General features: G+C 45.4%; 1 protein-coding gene across 1 annotated transcript in view; it reads left to right on the forward strand.

Annotated features, from left to right (window-relative positions):
• LOC116942718 (uncharacterized) overlaps positions 1-22408 on the forward strand; it is a 77839-nt gene that overhangs the window by 47047 nt on the left and 8384 nt on the right. Inside the window, exons 16-19 of the mRNA XM_032954997.2 lie at positions 844-888; positions 5687-5719; positions 20615-20761; positions 21050-21104. Of these exons, the coding sequence (XP_032810888.2) occupies positions 844-888; positions 5687-5719; positions 20615-20761; positions 21050-21104 (280 nt within the window). The remainder of the gene's footprint in view (positions 1-843; positions 889-5686; positions 5720-20614; positions 20762-21049; positions 21105-22408) is intronic.

Here is a 22408-nt window from a genome sequence, read left to right on the forward strand (position 1 = left end):
ACCTGTAGCCATGAAGGTGATTTTGTCATGAAGCCATTAGGGTAACATTTGTTTAAATAGTTTTAGGACTTAAGCTATACATATCAAACAATAGAATATATATAGTGACCCAAAAGTAAGCTAACCAACATATCCTCTAAATAAATAAAAAAACAATTGATTTCATTCGTCAGTTACGTCTGTATGGGATAGTGTTTCCCCTTCACACGTGTGTGTGTGTTTTTTTTTGGGTGCTCCAGTTTCCTTCCACAATAACATCTTAATATATAGAGGACCTCAGAGCATGGGCAATTGTTAGTGCCGGCTTATCGTGTGGCTGCTTCCCTGCTTGCCTGAGCTTCCTCGCGTCTGTAAGTCATTCTCTCCCCCTCCACGAGAGTGAACAAATACTGTGCACGTTACGAGTTGAAATTATATGATATTCCAAAATTATATAATAATCCGCACCTCCGATTAGCACGGTTGGCTACGTATGGTGCGAAATAAGTACAACATACATACTGTAATGATAGTAACATTAATAATGTTGATGTAGGTACGTCAAATAGTTCTTGAAGAAATTTGCAACATTGAAATGACAGACATACTGAACATTACACAGTACAACCTGACCACGTGTTGGACGGATTTAATTTTGTGTTAAAAGCATAACAATGCAAAAGCTGTTCTCTGTAGAGATGCACTGTATCACAAAGCCGTGGCCATCATTATCCAGTCTGTTATTCGCTGCAGAACAGTGCTTTCAGACCAATAAGAGTTTGCAGCGTGTGTTTGTCATGTACATTGTGTATCAATCATTGCTGAGCCATTTCATTTCCACGAATATTTTGCATTTCTCCTCAGGGAGAGAGAGGCATCCAAGGGTCATACGGATTGTCAGGAGACAAGGTGAGGTGATTTATGTTATTATTATCTTCAGACGTGAACAATCCACTGCTGGATGAAGGCGTCCCCCCTCATCCCCATGCCATTCCAAACGGTCAAGCAACAAAGCAGGGGTTTATAATTATTTATTTTCAAATTATCATTGTATTCCTTTATTCACAAAAAAATGACTTCATACATTCCCTCAAACCCCAAAGATGTAAAAGATAACACTCAATTTTGCCTATGATGATATAAATACCTTTCATTTATTGTCTTCAACCAAATCCTTTAACGATTTATTTCCAATAGATTTTTAAATCTAATGTACCACAATTGTTATTACTTTATGTTGACCTGATGAGACGGACATTCCTCAATGAAATCCTTCCACAGGCAAACATTTGTTCAATAAGGGAACCAAAATGTTGTTTTATCTCAGCTCATTCGTGAAGGGACTGCATTAGACTCGAATAGATGCTGTCATGGTGTAATAGTTATCACATTTTTCGACTTGTACTTTCCTGGTCACGGGGTTGTAGTGCACGATCCTTAAATCCCTCCTCCTCGGTCCACCCAGCAGTTTAGAAACATTGGTTTACAGTTTTTGGCTGCTATACATTTCCACATGGTAAGCCACTTCGTTGAGCTTTCATTTGTGGCCAGGTTGGTTCTGAAGAAGAGCTATATAGCTCAGTGGACGTTACCTGGAACAGGAGGCCAAATATCCGATGGAGGGGCCCTCTAGAGCCCCCTCTTGTGGAGACCTTGCAAGGCAATTGCAGGGCTGCACCTTTGCCTTGTAATGTATTCCAAAGTAAATGGAACTGTAGAATGTGGCATGCAGTAATCCTGCCATGTTGATATAAAAAAAAACCCATTGAATTGACAGTACACAAACCTTGAAACCTGCTGTTCATAAGCCTGCACTGATGATTTGTTGAATAAGCTGAGGGACTTGCGCTAGGTCGTAGGCTATTTTCCCAAACATGAAGTCAGCCAGCCAGAGGCCACCAAGTATTCTGGATTTGCTGAATTATCGTATGTTGACAACGCAAAGGTGACACTAAGCTGCAGTGCTAAACATTATCCAGTAATCCCCATATATATTGTTGTTCCCTCTAGAGCGCTAGGCCGTCATAGTTTTGTTACTCTCACTGTTGTGAAGAATAGATGGTATATTTAGTGACGTCATCGAAGGGGCTAAATTATCTAAAGTTAAAATGTAAATCTTACGCATGGCAGTGACTCATTGCCCATCCATTTGATCGATTCACACGATTCAGGTTTGCTACTCCATTCGAGAATCGATTATGTCTTGGCTCTGCTTGGGCGCTCATTTTTCTGTCTCATTTGTAAAGAACTGTTCACACTGCGAGAATAAACACTACATCAGCATATACTGGCATTTTACTTGAATACGTTTTAAGTAATGTATTCTCGTGCACACACTATAATACCTGTGTAGTGGGTTAAATTCAGGCGCACACTGGAACTTTGGAGGCAACACTATTTATTAGCTACCACCACAGGTAACACTTAGCATAACGACTTAAGGTGGTAGCTTGGCTAACCCATGTGGGTTACTACATCACTGGACCAGGACAGCCCAACACGCTGCCTGGTCCACTAGCGGAGACCGGAGAGCTTCCTCCCAGAGATGACCCAGCACAGAACAGCCCAGAAGAGCCCTCAGCTCGACGTCCACACCCCGCTTATAACCACTCCGAACCCCAACCACGTGACCCTCCCGGGGCCCCTGGCCCCCCTTTATCTGGTCACGTGTCCTGCTGGGTTCACGCAGAGTGTCACGGCCCCCATACCGAGCCAATACGGTAGTGCCGTTCTACTACACCACACCTGCACCATGGATATCAAAATAATAATTCGTCTGAACTTATGCGTGTTTTACGTGCCTAATGAATGTAAATCAAGAATGCCCCTTAAAATTTGATTTTTTTCCCCTCGTTTTGAAACAAATTATATTCCAATTGCACTATACGAGCCATAAGAAGAACCCTGTGAATAGAGCTGCATGTAAAATGTCTTCAAAAGGCCACTCTTAATCAACCCCCTACGATACTCCTTCATACTCTGTAAATCGTGTGCTGCACATCAGGAATTTGATATGCATGGCATCATGGTGCAAATTTGCGAAATATTTAAAACTACCCCCCACATACTAAAATTGGGGAAAACCATGTTGCAAAATTTGCAGACAGGTGCTGCTTTTATACAGAGGCACAGCTGCCACTGGGGGTGCCCTTGGCAAGACTGCAGCAGGGAATTGGAATGGTTGAGACAAGATGTGATATGAGGCGCTTTGAGTTGCTTATGTATTTAAGTGCCCTATAAATAAAAATATGAATTTATACATGATGGATAGTAGAAATGTAGTGCTCAGAAAGTAGTCAGGAAAAGATCAGCACGAAGGCAAATTTAAGTTCCTTGAGTTTTTTTTTGGTGAACTGTCCGAGACAATGAAAACTCCACGCTTTAGAATCTCAAAGTAATCTCGTGCAGCTTTCTGAATTGAAATCCAGCATCTTATTGGTGCTGTGTTATTCTTCGGACATAGTCATAACTGAGCCTCCTCTACTCAGAGACATTTGAGCAAGTTGTGCCATTGTTTGATTTTGCGAGGTGGGAACACTTAATTGGTAAAAACATTAAACAATCATTTTCCCCAACTTTCTAGAAGAGTATTACTTTTCTTGGTGAGATGCGCTGTTAGAGGTGTATGCACGTTTTGCATAATTAGATTCGATTCTAAATTTGATTTCACTACTACCTTCACTACTGCTGATTTTGCATGTATTTTGCAGCAATATTTTATCGGTGACCTCAGAAGGGTTTAAATATTTACAGGTAATTCATAAATCATAGCATGCCTCGCAAACATACAGCTGTTACCTCGAAGCTTTTTTGGGCAGCCCTCTCTCTCTGCTCGTGGGGCCCAGTTTCCTTCATTTCAAAAGTCATTTGCGGGCACACGATTGCAACTTCCCTCCAAGCATCTTTTATTAATGCACATTTCATTAAAAAAAATGTCAATGTATTTTTCTACGGATGAATCTTTTTGCTTTTAAGCTGTAGGATACATGTTTGTATTGCATTTATACAATGGTGGGCAAGATGCTGCGATCATGCAATGATTCGCAGACTAAATTTTTAGATTCAGTGGTTGCAGGTTTGGCCTCCTGGCAGGGATGTTGCAACAACGGTGCAGGATTCTTAGATTCCCCCACCCTCTCTCATTTTGTTGTCCCACTCAGCAGTATGAATGGGTAGTCCTGTAGGCTGTGTGTGGTGGGGGCAAAGCGTGGGTACTGCTACTTCTTCCAATACGTCTAGCCCACGGGTCGGCAACTCCGCGGCTTCGGAACCGAATTCGGCTCGTGAAGAGCTGCATTGCGACTCTTGAAATATGAAGTTCTTTTTTTTTACCGAATTTGAAATGGAAGTCCAGTTTACCATGGGAGTCCAGTTTACCATGGGAGTTCCGTTTACCATGGGAGTCCAGTTTACCATGGGAGTCCAGTTTACCATGGGAATGCAGTTTATCATGGAAGTCCAGTTCACCACCAATTTACCACGGAAGTCCAGTTTACCACGAAAATCCAGTTCACCATGGGAGTCCAAATTACCACAGAAGTCCAGTTAACCATGTGAGTCCAGTTTACCATGGGCAGGGACCGACAACCTGTGGCTCTGGAGCCGCATGCGGCTCTTTAAGGACTGCTTCGTGACGTTGCTTATTGAGGATGACCGTCTCGTATTCACATGGCATTGCGGCTCTTGAAATATAGATTTTTTTTTCCACCAAATATGAAAAAAAATTGGCTCTCGTTATTTTGGTTGCCGACCCCTGGTCTCGCCAGTGTCGACAAATAGGCCGTAGAACCTCCAGACAAGCTCTAGAGCTCCCCTTAAGTGCCAACAGTGGTGTAAGCAAATAATTGCAGTGCTGCACCCTTACCTTTGATATAATGTCAGTTTCATATTATTTATTAAAACATTGCTTCAAATAATGAATTCCACAAAAATAGGTATCCTTGTTTTACGGACGTTTTTTTTTAAAAAAATGTATAAGTGTTTATTATTAGGAAGCCACTGGAGCCATTCACTTGTAAATCTTGCTTGAAATATAATTTCTTTAGAACTGCTTTTTGTTTCCAGTTGTACTTGCGCCACACTTCCCGATTAGCACGGTTGGCTACGTGCGGCGCGAAAGACGTTCGACATTCATACATACAAAAACGTAATATACCGCAGAAACAACAACAAGCATTTTTATACCTAAGGAAATCGAAGGAACATTGAACCGATGCTCAGATTCATGGACGAATATCTTTTCTTCAGCTTACAATACCTGCATCACATTGCATGCCTAAGAATCGATGTTTTTTTGTTCAAGATATTACGTAACGAATTGATACTTGAGTTGCAACCCCGCATCATGAAAATTAATTCTATTGTGACTGAAGCAAATTATTATAGTGCTGCTATAAACGCCTCACATTGATTTCACAACTGATGCATACAGGAAAATAAGTGTGTTTTTGTGTGAGGAATTCATGAAGTGCATGTATACGCACCTACGTTTTTTTCTGTTTTTGAAGGTAATCATTTAATTATCCTCACATGTTTGTTTTTAAAACTGTTAATCCAAATTTAGTTGCTGGCATCTCTGCAAAGCCATGTTGACTATGTTGTTCTTGTAAAACATTTTTTTTAAATATCTCAATGGACCCTTTTCATGCTCAAATAAATCTGAGATTTCATTGATTTTTTTTGTTTAAGGCTGCATTTGTTTTCCCAGGGAGACAGTGGACCTACAGGAGCCAAGGGAGAGGTGAGAAATGTGGGCATTAATGCCAATACGAGGTGGTGCTCTTGTGCCAAGTTTCGTGGATGCCTGTGTCAAAAGCCATCAAGGGCAGTCAAACTGGAAGATATGCTCTTCCCATTTAATACTTGTAGGCACGCATATACCTACATGCATGTGTGTATGAAACACTGTTTATTATTTAATAGAAGAAAAATTGTAGGACATCTGTATTATGCAAGATTTGGCTCAGAGGCTCAGGGTCACGTGGCGAAAAGGTTCAGAACCATGAGCTGAGAGGCGGGGTTTGAATCCAGGCAGGCAGCTTTAGCATTGCCTAACATGGGGGGGGGATATGTGGGGGTGGGGGGGAAGGGGGGTTACACTGTCCCCATGGAGTTGCGAATGGAATATTCATGCCATCGCAAGACATCGATAACGCAGTAAGGGTACAAATGGGTGTAAACTACAACAAATGCAGTTCTAAAGAAACATGATGATTGCTCCTGTAACTTATTGCATAAATCTTAACTTAAAGCTTTCGTAACTGCAGGAATTCATACTTTTTGGGTCTTTCGGTAAAGTCACGTAGATATAAGAAAAATAATGAATAAATAAAAACCACGACGTTTCGATCGCAACACAAGCAATCGTTTTCAGGTGAAAAAATACAGCAGGCAGACTGCTGAGGCAGGAAGAAATATAGCGAGAGAGCTGCTGCAGCCAAAGGTTATATAGGTTTGAGATGGGGACAACCCAAGGGTAAGTGGGCGGGGCTAGAGATGGAATTTGCAAGTAAATGTCAGATCGCAGAGCTAGGTATACCTCGGGCTATTGTGTTGCTAGAGATTAGCATGTCAACGTGTTAATGTAACCCCACGGCTACGGTGCTGAAGAAGCCATTGTATGGCTAGAGATTAGCATGTCAACGTGTTAATGTAACCCCACGGCTACGGTGCTGAAGAAGTCATTGTATGGCTAGAGATTAGCATGTCAACGTGTTAATGTAACCCCACGGCTACGGTTCTGAAGAAGCCATTGTATGGCTAGAGATTAGCATGTCAATGTGTTAATGTAACCCCCACGGCTACGGTGCTGAAGAAGTCATTGTATGGCTAGAGATTAGCATGTCAATGTGTTAATGTAACCCCACGGTTACGGTGCTGAAGAAGCCATTGTATGGCTAGAGATTAGCATGCCAATGTGTTAATGTAACCCCCACGGCTACGGTGCTGAAGAAGCCATTGTATGGCTAGAGATTAGCATGTCAATGTGTTAATGTAGCCCCACGACTACGGTGCTGAAGAAGCCATTGTATGGCTAGAGATTAGCATGTCAATGTGTTAATGTAACCCCACGGCTACGGTGCTGAAGAAGCCATTGTATGGCTAGAGATTAGCATGTCAATGTGTTAATGTAACCCCCACGGCTACGGTGCTGAAGAAGTCATTGTATGGCTAGAGATTAGCATGCCAATGTGTTAATGTAACCCCCACGGCTACGGTGCTGAAGAAGTCATTGTATGGCTAGAGATTAGCATGTCAATGTGTTAATGTAACCCCACGACTACGGTGCTGAAGAAGTCATTGTATGGCTAGAGATTAGCATGTCAATGTGTTAATGTAACCCCACGGCTACGGTGCTGAAGAAGCCACTATATTGCTCGAGATTAGAGATTAGCATGTCAATGTGAGACGGTTCCCGCAGCAGCGGCTGTGTTAATGAGAGACAGTCAGCCTATTAAACAACGAGAGCCACCGCCACATTGAGTAAAAGGGAGCAGCAGCTATGTTAGTGAGACATTTAGCCTGTTAATGTAAAGACATTTAACAAGGTAATGTAACTCACAGAGTCGGAAAAAAACTGCTAACATAGGCAGGTAGGATGGAAGCATCACAGCCAGTTATGACTTTACCTCGTTAATAACGTCCTTTCAATTATTGCTCAGTTTGTACCCATCTCCTCGGTTGGAACTGTGTCTGTGTTTATATATCTGGATGGCTTCATGAACAAATCTTTGTTGATCGCCAGTGGGTTTTCATAGTACCTTCGTCTTGGAGTAATACATTTCATGTGTGCCTACAGCATTAAAACAATGATCAGCCACAGCAGAGGTGTTCGCGAACACGGTCTGAGACATGCGCTTAGTTTCCCCAATGTAACTACTGCCGCAGGCACAGCTTAGTTTGTAGACACCGGGGTATTGCATGTCAGGGATCACATCATTCACAGATTGGATCAGATCACGAATTGTATGTACTGTGTTCAATCGGACCTGTATCTTGTATTTGCTCATGATTTTGGAAATATGTTTGGTGACCCCTGCTATGTGTGGCAAGGTGATGGCTTTGATTGGGTCCTCAGGTGGTTCTCACAACGGTTGGGGTGACAGCTTTACGGATTGTGCAATCCGAATATCCATTCATCTTGAGGGCTTGGTGTACGTGCTCCAGTTCACTGGCTAGGTGGTGATGGTCGGAAATGCAACGAGCCCTATGATGTAGAGATTTGATGAGGGAATTCTACTGAGCTGGATGGTGGTGGGAGTTAGGTTTTAGGTAGGCATCCGTGTGGGTGGCTTTCCTGTAGAGAGTGTCCCAATGAGCCATCTGGTCTCTTTTCGATTAAAACATCCAATAATGGTAACTTGCCATCCTTTTCCACCTCCATGGTGAATTTGCAGGCTGGGTGTATGGAATTGATGTGGTTGAAGAATTTGTTCAGAGCTCGCAGGCCATGTGGCCAGATGACGAACGTGTCATCTACGTATCTCTTCCACAAGGAAGGACTTAGGGTGGATGTCTGGATGGCATCTGTCTCAAAATTTTCCATGAAAACATTAACTACCACTGACAATAAGGGAGAACCCATTGGGGTACCTTCAACTTGTTTGTAGAATGTTCCATTCCAGGTGAAGTAAATGTTGGTGAGGCAGTGTCTCACCAGGGCCGGTACATCCGCATTCAGTCCTTGTTGGACCAAATCTTCAATGATTGCAATGGTATCAGGCACAGGAACTTTGGTAAACAAAGAAAATACATCGAAGCTGACAAGCAAATCACCTGGAGATCGTGAGATGTATTTAATTAGAGATACCAAGTGAGCTGAATTAAGTACAGCTGAGGTGGTCTTGCCAGTGAATGGCAGCAAGGTCTCAGACAGAAATCGGGCAGTTTGTAGGTGAGTGAGTCAATGGTGGAGACGATAGGATGGAGTGGTGTACCATCTTTATGGATTTTGGTAAGCCATAAAATCTTGGTGGTCTAGCAGCAGAGGGTTTTCGAGAGAGCCGCTTGGTTGGTTCGATAAAGATGTCGAATCAGTGATGATATTGTTGTTTTTTGTAACCAGGCGGTTGGTAGGATCTCTATTGATTTTAAAGAAAGTATCCTTCAACATAAATCCACGTTTTACGTCACAGTACATTTTATGTTGGCAGTATGAATTATCGCAATAAAGAATCTGAAGTGTTTGGCCAACTTGTGTGTGTAGATCAGCATTTACAAATAGTCAATATACTGTGCATGGTTCGGACCACTTATTTACTTTGTATAATCTCCATCAATTTAGTTTCGTGAAATGACATATTTTTACGATAAATGTTTATGCCATCACGAAATGCACACTAACAGTTTTGTACACTGCATTAGCACATCAATCATCAATCCATCAAACGCTCCTCACATTTATCAATGAACACTGCTTCACAAGAGAAATACATCATATGACAGGGCTGATGTTTCAGACAACGGGGGCCCCTCTCTTTGGGCAAATGTGTCCACGTCTAGTGTTCCTCTGGTCAAAGCGAAAACATACTCAAGTAAATCATAATGAAGTTTTTTTTGGGTTTGATCACGTAAATATAAATGTGTTGTTAAACCCCCTTACCACTCGACATAGCCAACTAGTAAGGTTTGTCACGTAAACCAAACATTCCAATTGGTTCATTCTAAATTTGAAGTGTTCGTGACTGCAAGGATCCATGTTCTTAGGTTCTTTCGGTAAAGTTACGTAGGTGAAAATAATAATAAAATAAAAAACACGTAAAAAATAAATTAAATCACGACGTTTCGATTGCAACACAAGCAATCATTATCAGGTGTGACAACCACAGCAAGAACATTTTTTTTATTTTATAATTTTTTTCACCTACATGACTTTACCGAAGTAACGAATTGGCAGATTTTTTTTACGTGACAAACAAAACTACATTTATATTATATTCTTGGTTCTTTCGGTAAAGTCACGTAAAAGGGAAACAATCCCGTCTACGTGACTTTACCGAAAGAACCAAGAATGGATAATATTCGTCGCAAAAGCCTACTACGTGTTAAACATACTAGCCCATTATGTGTTCAGCTTGGTAAAGTATGGTAAAATGATCAGAATCAAAAAATATGTATTTATACTGGAGAAGTCTGATGAGCTATGAAGCTCTTTTTTACAGACATCCAGGAGGGATGGGTTAGAGCGTTACAACAGCAAATAAAAAAACACGATAGAAGTGCAAAGTATAGGAAAGTAAACAAATCAGTTAAAATATACAAATAAAAATAAACTATTTTTTTAATATTACCAGGTAAAGCCTATTAGGTTAGTTTTCAGAAGCGACCTTGCCACAAATAATAGCTCAACAAAGTGGCCTATCGTGTGGAAATGCAAAGCAGCAAAATAATCTCAACGCATGTTTCTAAATGTGGAGGGAAAAACTGGAGGAGCCGGAGGAAACTAAAATATCCACGGGACCACAGAGAGAACACGCAAACTCCAAATATGCACGCGTCAGGATCGGGATGGGGATCGAATCCCCGGCCTCCTGCATACCAGGCGACGAAGATAACATCACACCACTGTGGCGCCCCTTAAATAATCATGAAAAGAAAACCCTTGGTGCCTTACACAGCCTTCTTCCAGCACCGGATTGACACACAGGCTGTACAGAGCACGAGGCAGTGTTAATGACCAACGTGGCGACCTTTGTATCCCCCTTGTTCTCGCCTGCACCACTGCCAAGGGCCGGTCTCGCGCATGATTGTGTTTCTCGGCTGTCATTTTGCTTGGGACAGCAGCATCACACTGCCGCCTAGTGGAGGAAGCGTGTCAGTGGGAATAACGCCCCAAGTTGTGCCGTGCAGCCGTTGTTCGTTGGCTTCATCTTAGCCCCACATCTACCGGGGGATTGGTTCCATTTGAGCATGCCTCATTGCTTCACCCTCTCGGCGACGGTTCTATTTTTAGATACATTTTTAATTACGTTTTATAATTACATCCGCAGTCCCAACCAAAGAAAAACGTAATTGGTTATATATCTGCAATTTAGTATCCAGTCAAATAAAGATGTGCATCACTGCTTGCCAATTACATCTGCGCCCTAGCAAATTGATATATTTGCACAATGGGTGACTTTATTCCACGAGGAGGATATCACACTCTAACAATCACTGTATTTTGCCACGTAATCAGTATCACTCTGTATCCCCACCACCTCCCTTTGTTTGTTCAAACCTGCGTAATTTTATTCACTTTGCTTTATAGCACCCGAAAGCCACCACGTGTCGTGCTGTTTGGGATATATGCTGTTTTAAATTCACTTAAGCGGCTTTTAATATGAGGTCAAACGGTGGCGTAGTGGATGAGGAAATGCGTTGTGAGCTCGGCGACCTGAGTTCAATTCCTGCCCGGCCGCAATTAATTGCAGTGTTGAGCGATATCTGAACGTGTTCTGGGCACCTGCTTTACCAAACCTGCACTTACACCAGCGTGGTAAGGTATGGTAAACATCTCCCATGACCAAACCGTGTGGTGGAGAGGCTTTTGCCCAGCTGTAGATTGGTGAATGGTTGTGTATTATTGATTATATGTACATTATCTTCGATAGATCGCGTAAATATAAATGCGTCATGAAAACGCCCCACCACCCGACACGGCCAATTCGTAAGGTTTGTCACGTAAGCAAGGTTTGTCACGTATACGTAAATTATATGCAATTGTATGGATATAGAGGGACTTCATTTGGCCTGGAAGCACTTAGGCACTCTTGAATATTACAAAAAAAAACTATCAAAGCACATGTATCTTATGTGCCACTGTAGAGTGCGTCAGCGTGTCTGTACGCATAATGCAAATGTTTATAAACCACGTCTACGTTTGGAAGCACACATAAATCATGTTCGTGGGCATATAGGAAGTCGTTCCCGTTTTATGTTTTGAAAGAAAGTGTATGTTATTTAGTTATGGTGTCCTTTTTTTTTGGTACTGCAGTATTTGTACCGCTTACAAAAAAATACCAACTCGTGTTGTATAATTTATGCGGGGTGCGTGTTGTTACCTGTGTAAAGGCGTTAACTACTCACTGTTCGGTAACCTGCATTGCCACTAGGTATCAAAGGGGCAGTGCAGCATTACCTTTGTGTACATAATGGTTGGGTCAGATGAGGTGAAGTGGATCGTAGCCACAGTTTGGTAAGAACCAATCAGACAGTTCCACGTGGGAATGTGGGATTGGTTACACCTGGCCACAAACGGGTATAAGAAGGGTGACCGCGCAGAGCGCGGGGAGTTCTCTCCCTACACGAATACCGAAGACCGGGCTGAAGATAGCCAGGACCCTGGACCCAGCCTTCCAGCCCTTCTGAGGGCTAAGGCTCGGCGTATCCAGTGGTCAAGACCCACCAGGCCATCGGTGGGTCAGATAGCCTCCCCTAGGTCCCAGCCGGAGGACTCTAGGATAGCGGTAGACGTGTGAGTAAGTCCTGCCAAGATAGGAGGCTGTACCTCCTAAGGTTAGGAAGAGACCTATGTTTAGGTCACGCTAAGTCCGGAGGCTGTACCTTCTTAGGGTATCGGGTGAGGGGACCGTATACCCCTCTGTGTGTTAAGGACTGTGTAAAGAGAAGTATTACAATAAACAGAGTGTGCCTCATAAGAAGTTTATTCGTCATTATAAACACTACAAGTGGAGTCAGGAGTGGTTGAAAAATGGAAATAAGAAGTTCAGCCCACGTGCGAAGTCAGAATGGATGGAAAAAAACCCTGAACTCACCTGCGGGAACCGCCAACTCCGCTGAAAATGCCGGCGCGTTGCTAGCCGCCCAACCACCGGCTCGGCAGCCAGTTGTTCCTCCTGCCATGGGGGACGGCCTCCGGGCAGCACACAGCCATCTCGCCCAACTTCTACATGCTGCGGCTTCCATTCTTGACGAGATCAACTGGGAGGTCGCAGGCGGATCGGATCAGCCGCCGGCGGATGTTCCCGCCATCGGCCAAGACGGACATTTTGATTTTCTCGCCGAGGAACCACGTGGTCCCGCCGGAAGCGGAAGCCAAGGGCATTCTGGGAATGCTGGGGGCCAATCACACCTCGCAGCGTCATCAGCGCACGACGCTGTTAACTCATGCTACTCAGCCGACGCCACATCATCACAGTACCGACAGAGTACAGTAGACGCTATCGGCCAGGCGATCACCGATTTCCGGCTCGAGACTGTGCAGGCTAAGAAAGAAATGATGTCCGCCCTCCAACAGCGCCTGCCCATCTTTCGTGAATTCGCGTCTACAGGGGGCGACTGGGCGGCATTCCAGCGTCGCTTCCTGAGCCACCAAGAAATGGTGCACTGGTCGGACGCACAGGGGCTTCGAGCGCTACCGGCCACCCTGGACGACGACTCTCTCGCCTCCCTCCTCACCATCCCCAGGCAACAAAGGGCGACTGTACAATCGGCCCTCCGACAGATGTCCGACGTCTACGGGCCTCCGTCCGACGTCCGCAGCCGGTTTTATGATAGGCGACGCCACCCTAAAGAGTCTCCACTAGCGTTCCGGACCACTCTACTCGCGATGGCAAGAGCGGGTTACCCCCGCATGGATGATGAAGCCATCGATGCTATCGTCCTCCAGAAGATGCTGGAACTGGCGCGCGAGCTGCGCATCGTCATTCAAGCGGTGGACGAGCAGCGTATGTGCTCGCTACGAGCAGCTCGGAGCATCCACGCACATCTACTCCGAGTGCCGTGCGCCTCGACGACGCTCCTCCGGATCCCGAGGCCAGGACTACAGGACGCCCACGGCATCGCGGTATAATCAGGCAAGTCACGACGCCTCTCACGCTCGGCCCTCATTCACACCATACACACCGCAATGCACCATAAGAAATGCTCGTGATTCGGCGTGTGATGCGCGGCGTTCCGGCGATTTTTCGCGGCCACTCGGACCTGGGCAGTGGTCTGAGTTGGCCCATAGGGTAGTCGCGGCGACGGCAGGTTCCTCCGTGGTTGTCGGATCGATCGAGGGTATGGAATTCCGTGTGTTGGTTGATACTGGTGCGTCGGCTACGATCATTTCGGATTTGATTTATAATATACTGCCCGTACGATGCCGCCCCTTAGAACGTGTTTCTATCCCGTGTTTTAGCGCTAATGGAAGTTCGCTGGGCATTATTGGTCAAATTCGTGCGCAAATTTCTATTGGTGACATTAAATTGGCGGGGCCTATTTTGGTCTCTTCCTCCCTCTCCGTGCCATGTTTGTTAGGCACTGACTTTCTCGCGAAAATGCCTATTAAGATCTTTGTATATCAAGGCTGCATCGAACTCCCGTCGGGTCGACGGATGATGTTCTTGCCCATGCCCTCACATCTGCGTATGGAAAATGCCTCTGTGTAGGCGTTCGTCGCCAGCACAGTCCGTATTCCGCCAGGGACACAAATGCTCGTGCCCTTGCGACTAAAGAAACCGCTAGCCCCGGACGCCATGGCACATGGGATTTTGCTGGGACTTTCGAACACAGCTGTTAAAGGGTTGGATTTAGTGGCTGCACAGACCCTTGTAGCAGCTGACAGGGAGTCGTTCTTGCAGGTTTTGAATGTCGGATTGTCCACAACCGTCATTCCGCAAGGAACTGTGCTCGCTCACGCGACCCCGGCACCCCTGGGGACCGGAATCGTGGGACACGTGTTTGACAGGCCACAGGTTCCACCTCCTTCCGAATCAGATGAGGAATGGTTGGACGCGCTCTGCGCAGACACAGGTGTTCTGTCTGGTTCGCAGCGAATTAAATTGCGCGCTCTTCTGCGAGAATTTTCTGATATATTCAGTAAATCTAAATTTTATATTGGCTGCACCAAGCTGCTGCGTCACCACATTGATACTGGTGACGCTGCCCCTATTCGACAAAACTCGTTTCAGCTTAGCCACATGTTAAATCGGCTGTGGATGGCATGCTAGAGGCCGATCTCATTTCTCCTTCCACTAGTCCCTGGGGTGCTCCAATAGTGCTGGTCAAAAAGCATGATGGCAGTCTTTGTTTTTGCATTGATTTTCAGTGCCTAAATAAAATCTCGGTAGCTGACGCCTATCCTCTCCCTCGTATGGACGAGTCATTGGACCTTCTGTCAGAGTTTTGGCAACTCCCCCTCGACGAAGCGTCAAAACCTAACTGCTTTTCGGACGCCACAGGGCCTTTTTGAGTTTAATAGATTGCCCATGGGTCTGCACTCGGCCCCAGCGATGTTCCAGAGGCTCATGGAGCTGGTCTTCTCTGGGCTCCAGTGGGACTCATGTCTCATTTATCTTGATGACGTCAACGTCTTTAACCGCACGTCCGGCGAACACATTGAGCGATTGCGTGCTGTCTTCTTGAAAATGCGGGCCGCTAACTTAAAATTCAAGCTGCAGAAGTGTCACCTGCGTGAGTCTATGCGCTATTTGGGCCACATAGTCAGCCGCTCGGGAATTTCTACCGAACCTGAAAAACCAAATGCGTTTGCCAATGGCTGACCCCTACATCTGCGGGCGATGTTCGCAGTTTTATTGGTTTTGCGTCATATTACTGCCGTTTTGTTGCTGGCTTCGCGATGATTGCCAAACCGCTTCATGCCCTTATGTCCAAAGGGGTGATGTTTCATTGGGGGGACGCACTCGTAACGGCACCGTCCCTTGCATACCTCAATTTTTCTGTACCGTTCGTGTTGGACACCGACGCTAGCAATACGGGGATTGGAGGTGTTCTGTCCCAAAAGGTTGATGGCATTGAAAGGGTCGTTGCCTATGGTAGCAGAGTTTTGTCTCCTGCTGAACAAAGATACTGTGTTACCCGATGTGAGCTGCTGGCCATTGTGTTTTTCATTCAGCAATACAGGCCGTACCTGTATGGTCAGCATTTTACCGTGCGATCTGATCATTCGGCATTACAGTACGCTCTGCGGATTGACCAACCGTCCGGCCAGCTTTCTCGGTGGCTCAAAGTCCTTCAGGACTATGATTTCAATGTTACTTACCGTAAGGGTGCACAACACACAAATGCCGATGTGTTGTCTCGCCTCCCGCCGGCTCAAAAATGTGCATGCTTTTTGGGCTCTGGCCGTTGTAGGCCGCCACTGCCTGCGCAGGTCGCGCCTCTCAAAACGGTGTCCGCCGCGCTTCCCATCGCCTCAGCGCTGATGTCGGATCATGCAGATCCAACGACCAGTGACGACTTGCTGGGGCTGACTATGGCCAAATGGGGTCGGCACCAGAGCGACGACATGTCGTTGTTGCGGTTGCGTCGTCACGCAAATAATGCGGCTCCGCGTCACGGGAAATTAAATTCATTTGTTACGAAGTGCGGCTTGCTGATGCATTGGGATGCTGACTCGTGTCAACATAAAATCGTCGTGCCCTCCGCCTTGCGATGTAAAGCCGTATGGGCAGCGCACGAGCGCTTGTTACACCTACGGGTGTTCATAAAACCATTGGGTTGTTGCGGTTGCAATTTTTCTGGCCGGGCATGCTGCGCGATGTAACCGACATTCTACTGGGGTGCACCCATTGCGCGCAACGTAAACCGCCGGCTAAGACGGCATGCCCGCCCCTGCAACCCATTTCGGTGTCTCGTGTAAACGAGTTGGTGGCTCTAGATATTGTGGGCCCTTTTCCTACTACGCCACGGGGTAATAAGTACCTTCTGGTTGGGGTGGAGTACTTTACGCGGTGGCCTATGGCCTGGGCCCTCCCCAACTAGTCGGCAGCGGCCATCGTGGACGCCTTTGTTCAGGGCTACGTCCTGGACAAGGGCGCACCAGAACAGTTGCTGACCGATCAAGAAAGACATTTTTCAGGAGTCCTATTGAATGATGTGTGCCGCCTGTTGGGCACAAAGAAAGTGCGCACTTCGCCCTACTATCCCCAAACCGACGGCATGGTGGAGCACTTGCATAGAACTCTCACCTCTATGTTATGCCATCAGGTCGATGAATCCCACCTCGATTTGGACTTGCAGGTTCCGGGGGTCCTCGCCGCATACCGCATGGCACCTCACGCGGCGACAGGATTTTCCCTGTTCTTTTTAATGTACGGCAGGGATGCCTTTCCTCCCGCCGACGTTCGGCTGGAGATAGAACAGCCACCGCAGATATCCAAGCTCGTTGACCACTTGCGATTTAACCTCCGTAAGTTGGCCGAGGCACGGGAGGCTGCCATTGAAAATTTGGCTTCCCGCCAGCTAACGAATTTGCGACTGCATGATCCTCAGACGTCCACACATCGGTGGGTACCGGAAGATAGGGCATGGCTTCACTGCCCCCAGGTGCCGGTGTCCACATCGGAAAAACTCCTCAGGCCATGGCGGGGTCCGGTGGAGGTGGTTGAGGTCCTGTGTCCCCAATGTATTAAAATTCGCTGGGGACGGCATCGCTGGTTCGTTCCCCTTCTCGGTTAAAACCCTTCCTCACGCCGCGCGTCCCTCCACAACACACACAACACGGGGGCCGAGTGGGCGACGCGTCTGATGAGCCAGATGTTGCCCCGTTGGTGCCTAACCCACAGCGCAGGCGTCTCATTCCTCCTGCAGATGACACGGGAGTAACAGCTCCGTGCAGGCCACGTTCGACCTCGATGGACCATGGATCGTCAGGTGTCCCCGTGAAGATGCCTCAAGACCCACCTCATGACCCACCTGACGCTCTTGTTCATCCTCCTGCTCCTCCTGTGCCGCTGACGAAGCCTACCATCCCCTACGATGGCCCCGCAAAACACACGCACGCTAAATCTTGCCGGTTTTTATGATGCTTCTCTTGCTTGCTGACACGTTCCCGGTTCCTAATCGGTTTTGCTACACTCGCCGCCTGCTCTTTCGCATAGTGTGTATGTTCGGTGTCATGAGCGATTGCCTTGTACATACGTTGTGTTGATAGGGGGGTATTTATATGTTTTTTTTCCTGTTCTTGTTCTTGTGGTTCACGAGGCACACTCACATTTCTTTCATCGTTGATAATTTCGGAGTTTCACATTGTTGCAGCCGGGACGGCTGGAGCTTCCGAAGGAGGGGGTGATGTGGAGGTGTTAACTACTCACTGTTCGGTAACCTGCATTGCCACTAGGTATCAAAGGGGCAGTGCAGCATTACCTCTTTGTACATAATGGTTGGGGTCAGACGAGGTGAAGTGGATCGTAGCCACAGTTTGGTAAGAACCAATCAGACAGTTCCACGTGGGAATGTGGGATTTGTTACACCTGGCCACAAACGGGTATAAGAAGGTGAGCGCGCAGAGCGTGGAGAGTTCTCTCCCTACACGAAGACCGAAGCCCGGGCTGAAGATAGCCAGGACCCTGGACCCAGCCTTCCAGCCCTTCTGAGGGCTAAGGCTCGGCGTATGCAGTGGTACGAGAGGGAAATATTTTAAACTTGGTTTCATTGTTTATAATTTTACCATACTCATTCACGCGTTGTCGTCCAAGTACTTCTGAGCGCACAGTGAATCCATGCAGCCCTAGCATGATCAAAATGTAATGTCAACTAATGTGTGACCCACACAAGGTATTTGAAAGCCCTATCCTGCTCTCAGGAAGGCAAAGGTTCCTCACCTCTGCCCTATAATCTGAGGTTAAAGAAACATGGAAAGATTTTTTGGTGTGTATGAAATATAAGAATAGGTTTTACCCTTTCAGCCAATAAACAGGTGTTCAGATGTTCAAACACCTTTTTGCAAGGAATCAAGTCTGCATTAACCACATGTACTTTGGTAAAACATGCACACGTATTGATGCAAAACAAACGTGCTCTCATAAAATATGCATTGTCTTGGAAACTCATTGGCCTACACCAGAGACAGCCTTCTTAATGGCCTTGTCTCATCAGTGTCAGACGAGAGAACGCCAAAAAAGTGAACGGTACAAAGACAATGCCACTATCAGAGCAATTATAGCTCGGGTTGACCAGTTACAGTGAGGGAAAAAAGTATTTGATCCCCTGCTGATTTTGTACGTTTGCCCACTGACAAAGAAATGATCAGTCTATAATTTTAATGGTAGGTTTACATGAAGAGTGAGAGACAGAATAACAACAAAATCCAGAAAACGCATGTCAAAAATTTTATATATAGATTTGCATTTTAATGAGGGAAATAAGTATTTGACCCCCTCTCAATCAGAAAGATGTCTGGCTCCCAGGTGTCTTTTATACAGGTAACGAGCTGAGATTAGGAGCACACTCTTAAAGGGAGTGCTCCTAATCTCAGCTTGTTACCTGTATAAAATACACCTGTCCACAGAAGCAATCAATCAGATTCCAAACTCTCCACCATGGCCAAGACCAAAGAGCTCTCCAAGGATGTCAGGAACAAGATTGTAGACCTACACAAGGCTGGAATGGGCTACAAGACCATTGTCAAGCAGCTTGGTGAGGTGACAACAGTTGGTGCAATTATTCAAAAATGGAAGAAACACAAAAGAACTGTCAATCTCCCTCGGCCTGAGGCTCCATGCAAGATCTCACCTCGTGGAGTTGCAATGATCATGAGAACGGTGATGAATCAGCCCAGAACTACACGGGAGGATCTTGTCAATGATCTCAAGGCAGCTGGGACCATAGTCACCAAGAAAACAATTGGTAACACACTACGCCGTGAAGGACTGAAATCCTGCAGCACCCGCAAGGTCCCCCTGCTCAAGAAAGCACATATACATGCCCGTCTGAAGTTTGCCAATGAACATCTGAATGATTCAGAGGATAACTGGGTGAAAGTGTTGTGGTCAGATGAGACCAAAATGGAGCTCTTTGGCATCAACTCAACTCGCCGTGTTTGGAGGAGGAGGAATACTGCCTATGACCCCAAGAACACCATCCCCACCGTCAAACATGGAGGTGGAAACAATGCTTTGGGGGTGTTTTTCTGCTAAGGGGACAGGACAAATTCACCGCATCAAAGGGACGATGGACGGGGCCATGTACCGTCAAATCTTGGGTGAGAACCTCCTTCCCTCAGCCAGGGCATTGAAAATGCGTCGTGGATGGGTATTCCAGCATGACAATAACCCAAAACACACGGCCAAGGCAACAAAGGAGTGGCTCAAGAAGAAGCACATTAAGGTCCTGGAATGGCCTAGCCAGTCTCCAGACCTTAATCCCATAGAAAATCTGTGGAGGGAGCTGAAGGTTCGAGTTGCCAAACGTCAGCCTCGAAACCTTAATGACTTGGAGAAGATCTGCAAAGAGAAGTGGGACAAAACCCCTCCTGAGATGTGTGCAAACCTGGTGGCCAACTACAAGAAACGTCTGACCTCTGATTGCCAACAAGGGTTTTGCCACTAAGTACTAAGTCATGTTTTGCAGAGGGCTCAAATACTTATTTCCCTCATTAAAATGCAAATCAATTTATAACATTTTTGACATGCGTTTTTCTGGATTTTGTTGTTGTTATTCTGTCTCTCACTGTTCAAATAAACCTACCATTAAAATTATAGACTGATCATTTCTTTGTCAGTGGGCACACGTACAAAATCAGCAGGGGATCAAATACTTTTTTCCCTCACTGTATATCGTGGGACTTTTGCTGTTGTTGCAAGTATCAGAGTATGAAAAATAAGAATAGGTTGTTACCCTTTCTGGTAAAACCTATTCGTATTTGTCTTGTGTGTGTTGGACTTGACGTGTGTGTGTGTGCGTTTTCAAGAGAGGAGGGCCTGGGCTGCCAGGGGAGAGGGGTCTGCATGGAAATAAAGGGGACCCAGGCCCCGTGGGTAATTTGGGACCATCTGGCATCTCTGGCAGTATAGGGGACAAAGGCCTCCCAGGATATCCAGGTCGCCAAGGCAGGCCGGTGAGTTCCGCGGGAGATTTCATGTTTGTTACTATGCTACCCGTATCTGAAAAAAAAAACATTTTTGGACCATTAACCGAGTATGTCCGTGTTATAAATGGTACTTTTCGTTTTTTTTTCAGTATAATGGGGCAACAGTTTGGGAAAATAAATCGGCTGCGATCGTGTAAATAATGTACACGCGAACTTAAAATATAAAGCAAATGAACGATACAACCTTAAATGACCTCGTCATTCCAAACACATGCTAGCACATTGTATTAACACACAAAAAATACTTTTTTTCAGGGACGTCCACTTACAGATAATTATGTACGGAAGCTTTGCAACGACGTCATCCAAGGTAAGAGAACTTCCAGAAGAATGCTTTGGTGTTGCTTGTGCTTGAGGGATGAGGGTTCACTTGAATGTATGCATGTTGAACTTCTTGGCTGGTGCCAGATTTAGAGATAAGGATGAGACAACCTAGCAGCTAGGTGATGTTTTTCCAGGCAAGTATGATGAATTACTGTAAAGTGATCTTCTTGGTCCTTTCGGTAAAGTCACGTAGAATGGACTTCACCGAAAGAACCAAGAAGATGAATCCCTGCAGTCACGAAAGCTTTAAATCGATACTGTAAAATGCTTCATTGCTAACTGTAATGATATATGCTTGAATTAATCCAGTTTACAAAAACTATAACAGTGCACTATGTGCCAACCAAGCACTTTGCCTTATGCTGCCGAAACATTAACCCGTACAAATATTAGACAGATAAGTTTTGCGGTGTACCTGAGTACAATTCTACACATACACCATTGTTATTAAATATTAGACAGAGAAGTGTACCTGAATACAATTCTACACATACATCTTTACAGCGATATGAACATTTGGTAGGTGCCTTACCGAACCTGCCAAGGGACCCGTTTATGTTTCCGAGCAAGTAAGTGTGACCTCAAAAAAACACCACAATATATAAAAGTTTAATCTTCACATGCTCTGCATCCCCAAATTAGGAGGCCACTGTCGCTATGCACTTTTAAAACTAGATTGAAAACGAATTTCTTTAAGACTGCAAATAATTGCAGGGCTGCACCCTTACATTTTATTTATTAATATATATTTTTATTTTAATGATTAATTCCACAAAAATAAAAAAAAGTATTTTTTTCACGGACGGTTTTTTTTCTTAATAAGTGGTTATTATTAGTAAGTCACTGGAGCTTATTAGAAAGCTACTGGAGCGATACACTTTTAAATCGAGCTTGAAATCGCATGTATATAGAACTGCAGTTTTAAGTTCATTGTCCTTTCCTGAACCTCCAATTAGCATGGTTTGCTACGTACGGTACGAAAGAAGTTCAACATACATACATTCCTGGTGAGGCCTACACCAGGTTGACCTTTAAAAATGATGACATATAACTGACTCCTGTTTCAATCCTCGACAATCCTCGACATAATATACTTCGTTGGTTTTCGCAGTTGTGCTGGAGATCGCTTTGATGTGCGTTCGGGTTTTCACCGCACGTTGTCTCAGACGTGGTTGAACTGCTTGCACGTCATGTCGATTAGCATGTGGTATTACTCAAAAACACAGCACACAGCTATACTTGACACAAATGGTACATTGGGTCATAGCAACTGCTATGAGCCACTGTGGT

The sequence above is a fragment of the Petromyzon marinus genome, chromosome 15, assembly GCF_048934315.1.
Source record: "Petromyzon marinus isolate PM22_M1 ecotype Great Lakes invasive population chromosome 15, UKy_Petmar_22M1.pri1.0, whole genome shotgun sequence".
Lineage (NCBI taxonomy): Eukaryota > Metazoa > Chordata > Hyperoartia > Petromyzontiformes > Petromyzontidae > Petromyzon > Petromyzon marinus.